This window comes from Haliotis cracherodii, unplaced genomic scaffold, assembly GCF_022045235.1.
Source record: "Haliotis cracherodii isolate W230 unplaced genomic scaffold, xgHalCrac1.p SCAF_7, whole genome shotgun sequence".
Taxonomy (NCBI): Eukaryota; Metazoa; Mollusca; class Gastropoda; order Lepetellida; family Haliotidae; genus Haliotis; species Haliotis cracherodii.
This window is the reverse complement of record NW_027266330.1, coordinates 53,457,501-53,466,395: the sequence shown is the minus strand read 5'-3', so window position 1 is coordinate 53,466,395 and position 8,895 is coordinate 53,457,501. Positions and strand designations below refer to the sequence as shown.

Genomic DNA, 8,895 nt, shown 5'->3' with positions numbered 1-8,895 from the left:
GTGCTGTTAAATTTACATGGCGTTGGGAAGTATTAAAATCGTTTTATTTCAGGATGATGCAGTTACTTTGCACACCTCGCTATGGAATGATACGGGTAAAGTAAATGGAAATAAGTGACGTACTTAAAAAACATTTAAGTGTACACCTTCTGTTGATTTCTATGTTAAAATATTATTTATAGGGCCGTATTTCAGCCAAGCTTAGATGTGGAATAATACCTTTGTTTGTTTAGACAGGCAGATATTCCAAGCCTCCTTTACCACTATCGGAGAGGTAATGTAAATATTGCAATTGTGATTTGATGGAAGATGAACGTCATTTTTTAATACAGTGCAGTTCTTACGAAGATTTACGGTATGGTTTGTATTGTGCAGCTGAAGAAAACAACCCAAATCTTAATTATATATGCTAAGAAGAGAAATTTATTTAATTTTGAATGCAAACATTTTACAAAAATTGCTTGCCGCAACGCTTTTTAAAATGTTTAAGAGACGACAGTCATCGCCATGATCATTAAATTATAACTTACCACTCTATCTCCCCTCGCTTTCTCTTTCGTTGTTCAATCGAGGAGTCCGTTATTGTTTCCTGTGAGTTTTGTGAATTCAAAGCTAAATTTCCCTGCACTCACATTATATGTACAGATTTTGTTTTATTGTCTACAGTGTCTCATAAACATATGTCTGGCAACATAACCTTTTGACTTATGTGCATCAACTTTATATTGTACATGTTATGCGTGATAAACAGTAATAAACATGTTACTACCACTACCCGTAACTTAGCTCTCGCTGTGTTTATCTCCATTCTACCATAACAATATCAAGCACGAACTCTTTGCGATAAGCGCAGAAAATGGGTTAAGAGGCAGAGGTTGAGACCGGTACTGTTAGAGCGCTGTTTGTTTGAACAAAGGGCACACTGATAGCTTTCAAACAAGGCATATCGCTCGGTATTCTCCAATATATTTTATTTCATAAAAGATCATTTTACTTTACACATTGAACAGAGGCAGAACCGCTACCTCCCACATCAAGTTGAAACACCGTGATATGACTGGAATACTGTTCAAAGTGGCGATAAACTCACTCACACACTCCCTCAAAATTCCAATGGACAATGAATGAGAAGTATTTCTATAAACATTAGCTTCGCGGTGATGCCGCCGTCAAACCACCTGATTCGACCAGAGGTGTTATTGTGACTCGGATAAGCCAATCAGAATCTCGCATTGTCCAAATTTATAACAGAATTTATATTATTATCAGATAAGATAGGTAATGGATACCAAACATGAATAACAACATCGCCTCAGCAAACCAACGTTTTAAGATAAGAGAGAGAATGATCATTCCCACTCTTCGCATTCATGACATAAAATACAGTGATATAAAACATATTTGACGTAAACGCCAACCTTTATGTTATGAGGGACATATAGTACAACAACACGACTAGATCAATGATAGGACTATTATATTAGCAGCCTTACAGCCCATGGTTTGTTCTGATTAAATGTCAAAGTACGATACCGTTAAAATGTTCTTACATAATAAATACATTGTACTGAATTATATCACAATTGACCTTTAGGGTTGGAAACGTGGCACGGCTTTTAACTGTAAAATTTTGGGGTTTTCCTTTTACAAAATAATACAGAGGAGAGAAAAGTTCAATTGAACAGTCTGTGGTATGACCTCGATAACAATGTTGTCACTTGATACATAGGAATGTATGTGTCTGCATGATACGCAATGACACCATTCGATTCTAACATATTGATTGACCTGAAACGATTATTAAGGACATGTTTATAACACTGAAGACATTGTTCCTGCGCGCTAACCTTTCTTCCTACCACGAACCCAACCCCAATTCCCATATCACAGACCCTACCCCTATTCCCCAAACCACAGACCTTACCCCTATTCCCCCAACCACAGACCCTACCCCTATTCTCCTACCACCGACTTCCCCTACCACAGACCCTACCCCTATTCCCCTACCACAGACCCTACCCCTATTCCCCTACCACAGACCCTACCCCTATTCCCCCAACCACAGAGCCTACCCCTATTCCCCCAACCACAGACCTTACCCCTATTCCCCCAACCACAGACCCTACCCCTATTCTCCTACCACAGAACCTACCCCTATTCCCCCAACCACAGAACCTACCCCTATTCCCCCAACCACAGAGCCTACCCCTATTCCCCCAACCACAGACCTTACCCCTATTCCCCCAACCACAGACCCTACCCCTATTCCCTACCACAGAACCTACCCCTATTCCCCCAAACACAGAACCTACCCCTATTCCCCCAACCACAGAGCCTACCCCTATTCCCTACCACAGACCTTACCCCTATTCCCCCAACCACAGAGCCTACCCCTATTCCCCCAACCACAGAACCTACCCCTATTCCCCCAAACACAGAGCCTACCCCTATTCCCTACCACAGACCTTACCCCTATTCCCTCAACCACAGAGCCTACCCCTATTCCCCCAACCACAGAGCCTACCCCTATTCTCCTACCACAGAACCTACCCCTATTCCCCCAACCACAGAACCTACCCCTATTCCCCCAACCACAGAGCCTACCCCTATTCCCCCAACCACAGACCTTACCCCTATTCCCCCAACCACAGACCCTACCCCTATTCCCTACCACAGAACCTACCCCTATTCCCCCAACCACAGAACCTACCCCTATTCCCCCAACCACAGAGCCTACCCCTATTCCCTACCACAGACCTTACCCCTATTCCCCCAACCACAGAGCCTACCCCTATTCCCCCAACCACAGAACCTACCCCTATTCCCCCAACCACAGAGCCTACCCCTATTCCCCCAACCACAGACCTTACCCCTATTCCCCCAACCACAGACCCTACCCCTATTCCCTACCACAGAACCTACCCCTATTCCCCCAACCACAGAACCTACCCCTATTCCCCCAACCACAGAGCCTACCCCTATTCCCTACCACAGACCTTACCCCTATTCCCCCAACCACAGAGCCTACCCCTATTCCCCCAACCACAGAACCTACCCCTATTCCCCCAACCACAGAGCCTACCCCTATTCCCTACCACAGACCTTACCCCTATTCCCCCAACCACAGAGCCTACCCCTATTCCCCCAACCACAGAACCTACCCCTATTCCCCAACCACAGAGCCTACCCCTATTCCCCAACCACAGAGCCTACCCCTATTCCCCTACCACGGACCCTACCCCTATTCCCCTACCACAGACCCTACCCCTATTCCCCAACCACAGAGCCTACCCCTATTCCCCCAACCACAGACCTTACCCCTATTCCCCCAACCACAGACCCTACCCCTATTCCCTACCACAGACCTTACCCCTATTCCCCCAACCACAGAGCCTACCCCTATTCCCTACCACAGAACCTACCCCTATTCCCCCAACCACAGAACCTACCCCTATTCCCCCAACCACAGAGCCTACCCCTATTCCCTACCACAGACCTTTCCCCTATTCCCCCAACCACAGAGCCTACCCCTATTCCCCCAACCACAGAACCTACCCCTATTCCCCAACCACAGAGCCTACCCCTATTCCCCAACCACAGAGCCTACCCCTATTCCCCTACCACGGACCCTACCCCTATTCCCCTACCACAGACCCTACCCCTATTCCCCAACCACAGAGCCTACCCCTATTCCCCCAACCACAGACCTTACCCCTATTCCCCCAACCACAGACCCTACCCCTATTCCCTACCACAGACCTTACCCCTATTCCCCCAACCACAGAGCCTACCCCTATTCCCTACCACAGAACCTACCCCTATTCCCCCAACCACAGAACCTACCCCTATTCCCCCAACCACAGAGCCTACCCCTATTCCCTACCACAGACCTTACCCCTATTCCCCCAACCACAGAACCTACCCCTATTCCCCCAACCACAGAACCTACCCCTATTCCCCCAACCACAGAGCCTACCCCTATTCCCTACCACAGACCTTACCCCTATTCCCCCAACCACAGAGCCTACCCCTATTCCCCCAACCACAGAGCCTACCCCTATTCCCCTACCACAGACCTTACCCCTATTCTCCTACCACAGACCTTACCCCTATTCTCCTACCACAGACCCTACCCCTATTCTCCTACCACAGACCTTACCCCTATTCCCCCAACCACAGACCCTACCCCTATTCCCCCAACCACAGAGCCTACCCCTATTCCCCCAACCACAGACCTTACCCCTATTCCCCCAACCACAGACCCTACCCCTATTCTCCTACCACCGACTTCCCCTACTCCCCTACCACAGACCCTACCCCTATTCCCCTTACCACGGACCCTACCCCTATTCTCCTACCACCGACTTCCCCTACTCCCCTTACCACGGACCCTACCCCTATTCCCCTACCACAGACCCTACCCCTATTCCCCTACCACAGACCCCCCACCCCCTATTCCCCAACCACAGACCCTACCCCTATTCCCCTTACCACGGACCCTACCCCTATTCCCCTTATCACAGACCCTACCCCTATTCCCCTACCACAGACCCCCCACCCCCTATTCCCCAACCACAGGCCCTACCCCTATTCCCCTTACCACGGACCCTACCCCTATTCCCCTTATCACAGACCCTACCCCTATTCCCCTACCACAGACCCCCCACCCCCTATTCCCCAACCACAGACCCTACCCCTATTCCCCTTACCACGGACCCTACCCCTATTCCCCTTATCACAGACCCTACCCCTATTCCCCTACCACGGACCCTACCCCTGTTCCCCTTACCACAGACCCTACCCCTATTCCCCTTACCACAGACCCTACCCCTATTCCCCTTATCACAGACGCTACCCCTATTCCCCTACCACAACCCCCCCCCTATTCCCCTACCAAAGACCCTACCCCTATTCCCCTACCACGGACCCTATCCCTACCACAGACCCTACCCCTATTCCCCTACCACAGACCCTACCGCTACCCCCCTACCACAGACCCACCCGAGCCCTAATCCGACCTCCTTACACCGAGCCCTACCCCTACACCATCCTACTCCGAGCTCGACTTTATCTCCACCCCACTCCCCAACCCTAGCGGTACTCCCGACTTCCCTTCCGCCTAAGTTCATAAGGTTCATGTTGGTTACCAGGCAACTCTGTTAGCTTAACCCTCTAACGCCAGGCAAGCGTCCCCTGAACACGAATACTGGGTGTATTTACCCATTATCTGGTAATCCACTCTGCCCTCAAGACCCAGGTCCCAATATCGGTGAAGAGCGGTGTAGTCACAACCAACAGGACATGGAAAAAGGGTGGTACATTTCAGCTTCACAAATGAGTCGGATTAAACTTACGTTTGTCACCCTGTGTATATTGACCGTGATTGTTTTGATGATAGTTCAACTGAAGAACAAAGGGAAACTCGAGGACACGTCAAGGTAATTATGTCCAATGTTAAGTTTAATATTGTAATTTTAGCATAATTGACGGTCGTTTGTGTTCTGGCTTAGGTGACACCGACACCTTGATTGACGACCGTTCTTTTACCTGAAATACGGTAAACCATCGTTCTTTGGTCCTGACTATCTGGGGGGCGGTCGGGTAGCCTAGTGGTTAAAGCGTTCGCTCGTCATGCTGAAGACCCGGGTTCGATTCCCGACATGGGTACAATGTGTGAAGCCCATTTCTGGTTTCCCCCGCCGTGATATTGCTGGGATATTGCTAAAAGCTGCGTAAATACCATATTCACTCACTCACCTGACTATCTGGAATGTGTGAGAGGCACTGTGTCTCCACCAGAGGGCCCTTGGGTCTTTACCGTAGTTCCCCCAGCAAACACATGAGGATGTGCTTTGTTCACGGCTTGTATTCATTTCGTGTGTTCCTAGTCCAAGACACCCTGTTTGCCACTTAGTAAAAGACTAAGGCCGCAAAGCTTAAGTCCTGTCCAAATTCTGGTGCTTAAAGATTTCTTTATGGTTCGAAAGTTAGTGACAGCAAGACGAGAGCGGGTGTGTACCAGACTGACTAACTTGGAGTCTGCTCCCAGGTACAAAAACCTAGTTTCTTAGCTCACAACCTCAGCAACCTTTCCACCGAAATAACCTGTCTCACTTCTATTGTCATTCCTGATGATTAAAAACTGGGGGGCACGGGTGGCCCAGTCGTCTAAGGCGCCGCGATTCGCTGTGCAAAGTTGCGTCCCTTGGGCACGCCAGAAACCTATGATTGTGGGTTCGAATCCCGGTTCGCCCTGATTATGTTTCTAGGTTTGTCAGCACCATACCCGTGCTCGTGGGTTTCACCGAAGTGGTACACGTCTGAGACCTACATCACTTCGGGCTTTCCTCCCACATTAAGCTGACACGCCGCGATATAACTGGAATAGTGTTAAAACTCACCCAACTCACTAACTAAGAACTGACAAGATATATGGATGAACAACTTCTTTATTACAATTAGGAGCGACGTTTTTAGTGTAGGTTCTAACACTTTTATCAAGGAAGTAATGGCGGTGTTAGAACCTACACAAAAAAGTCAATCCCAATTGTAGTAAAGAAGTTGTTCATCCACATTATCCTCACTTGGTATTCCAACTTTAAAATGGCTCCCAAAGAAGTTATGTGTGATGGCATTTCCCATTAAGGCCTCCCGTTGGTGATTTCCGCGATTTCCAGGAACTGGGAACACAATTCCCGGATCTGTCTATACCTGATGAATCCAAAGGTATCTGACCAGTAGTTTCTGTTTCTGACAGTTCTTAGGATATTTCAAATTAGTATGCTCACGATGAAATATGACACTCCTGTTGGCACGAATGACTTGTGTACTCACCTACTTTCATATGTCCCCGACCATGTCCCTTAGAGTAGACTTCTATAAGTAGGAGATAGACACACCATAATATGTTTTCAATGGAGAGCTAGGTTATATTGGATTTGGAGCCGGGGGCGCATTAAGACTACGTGTCTGTTGACGGTAAACACAAATGCTAGGCACAAATCACCCGATTTTCAGTGTCGACTTTGGGTAAATAGATAACCTCAGATAGTGTCAGTTACAAAAATTGATTTGCAAACATGGAGGAATATTTGTTGCACTTATGATTTCTTATGATGAGGTACGGTCGGGTAGCCTAGTGGTTAAAGCGTTCGCTCGTCACGCCGAAGACCCGGGGTCGATTCCCGACATGGGTACAATGTGTGAAGCCCATTTCTGGTGTCCCCCGCCGTGATATTGCTGGGATATTGCTAAAAGCGGCGTAAAATCATACTCACTCACTCTTATGATGAAGGAAATGTTTTTTTGGCCTATGATTATTTAAAAAAAACACATGCGTAAACGTGGCATTATGCCTATTTGAGAATAAACTCTTAAAACAAGCATGCCCATTTTGGGGTGGTAAGTTTGTAACTGAGATACACAAGGCTATGGCAGGATACGGTCTTATCTGTGAACTACTTACTGCAGGTAAAGATAAAGCATTCACCGTCATAGGGGCCGGAAACTTTGTCCTCAATTACTTTGGTTGTAAGTCCCCCGCGTCGCCCTGTCAACAATGCAGTTAAAATAGTGATTGATTGGTTTGTTGATTGGTTTGTTGAATTTGGTTTTTGCTTGTTTGAATGGATTGATTTAACTGACTAGGTTTTAGTGATGTGATATGATTTGAATTGTTTTATATATGATTTGATATGCTAGATTTTGGTGGTATTGATTGTATGATTTGGATGGGATCGACTGATTGATTGATTTGGAGTGTAATGAGTGAGTGAGTGAGTATGGTTTTACGCCGCTTTTAGCTATATTGGAGCAATATCTCGGCGGGGACACCAGAAATGGGCTTCAGACATTGCACCCGTTTGGGAATCGTCCCCGGGCCTTCGGCGTTGGAGTGTATTGATTTGGATTGATTGATTGGTAGATTGGTTGGTTGTTTGGTTGATATGGATTGGATTGGTTTTAATTGAAGGATTTTGATTGATTTAATGACTTATTTATTAATTGCTTTATTGATCGATTAATTGATCAATATTTTAAAGTGAAACTATTTATGAACTACCTGATCATATCTTTTGGTCACACCCTTTGCGGCTTGAATTATGAAAAGCTGGGCCTTGAGACAAGGGTGACCACGGCTGAAATTCGGAAATCAGTGCAAACAGTTGTCTCTAAAAAAATGTTTGTTTGCGGACAGGTTATGACATTTATTTTTACAAAACTGATATATAACACAATCAAACTTCATACTCCAGTCGTTCTTCTTCTGTTTGAAGCAACATACCTCTCAGTAACAGCGACGAGGAACTTATGTCTGTGGAACCAAATAGTGGAAGAATGGTAAGCGATGTCCCCCGCTATCTGGATGAGGCCACCATGATAAAGGAAGGCAAGCAACGGGACACCCGGAAGTGCACAAGTGCACGCCACTCTACAATGATGCTGTTGGATCCCAAGCCGTTGTACAGAGTTGGGGACGTCATAAAAGTTGAGATCAACACTTTCAATTATTATGGCCAGAGGCAAACAGTCGGTGGCGATTTCTTTAGGTTGTGGATGGAAAACACCCGGCAAAAAGCCGCAGTTGCTGGAGACGTCTTCGACAACAACAATGGCAGCTACACGGGTGTTCTCCGAGTTCAGTGGTCAGGCATGGCGACGATCCGCTGCTTTCTTGAGCGTCGTCGGGAGGAAATATCAATGTTCTATTCTATCATAGCTGAACATGGTACGTTGTGGCAACTGAAACGAGAGTTTGTATTGGGGTTGTGGGTGACAGAGAGTACCCAATGCAGTATGACACGGAACAACTTGGGAGACGTTTGTAACTTTACATTTCTTAATGACGGTTTCCCGTGGTACTGCGAAAAGCCGAGGAGTATATTTTTAAACTGT

The 8,895-nt window shown here is 46.9% G+C and overlaps 1 protein-coding gene across 1 annotated transcript in view; it reads left to right on the top strand.

The window, feature by feature from the left end:
- The first annotated feature begins 5,301 nt into the window (after window positions 1-5,301).
- The window catches only part of LOC139449087 (NXPE family member 4-like), an 11,112-nt gene continuing 7,518 nt past the window's right edge, over window positions 5,302-8,895 (top strand). Inside the window, exons 1-2 of the mRNA XM_071230553.1 lie at window positions 5,302-5,438; window positions 8,277-8,895. The exon at window positions 8,277-8,895 is cut by the window's right edge and continues 77 nt beyond it. Of these exons, the coding sequence (XP_071086654.1) occupies window positions 5,302-5,438; window positions 8,277-8,895 (756 nt within the window). The remainder of the gene's footprint in view (window positions 5,439-8,276) is intronic.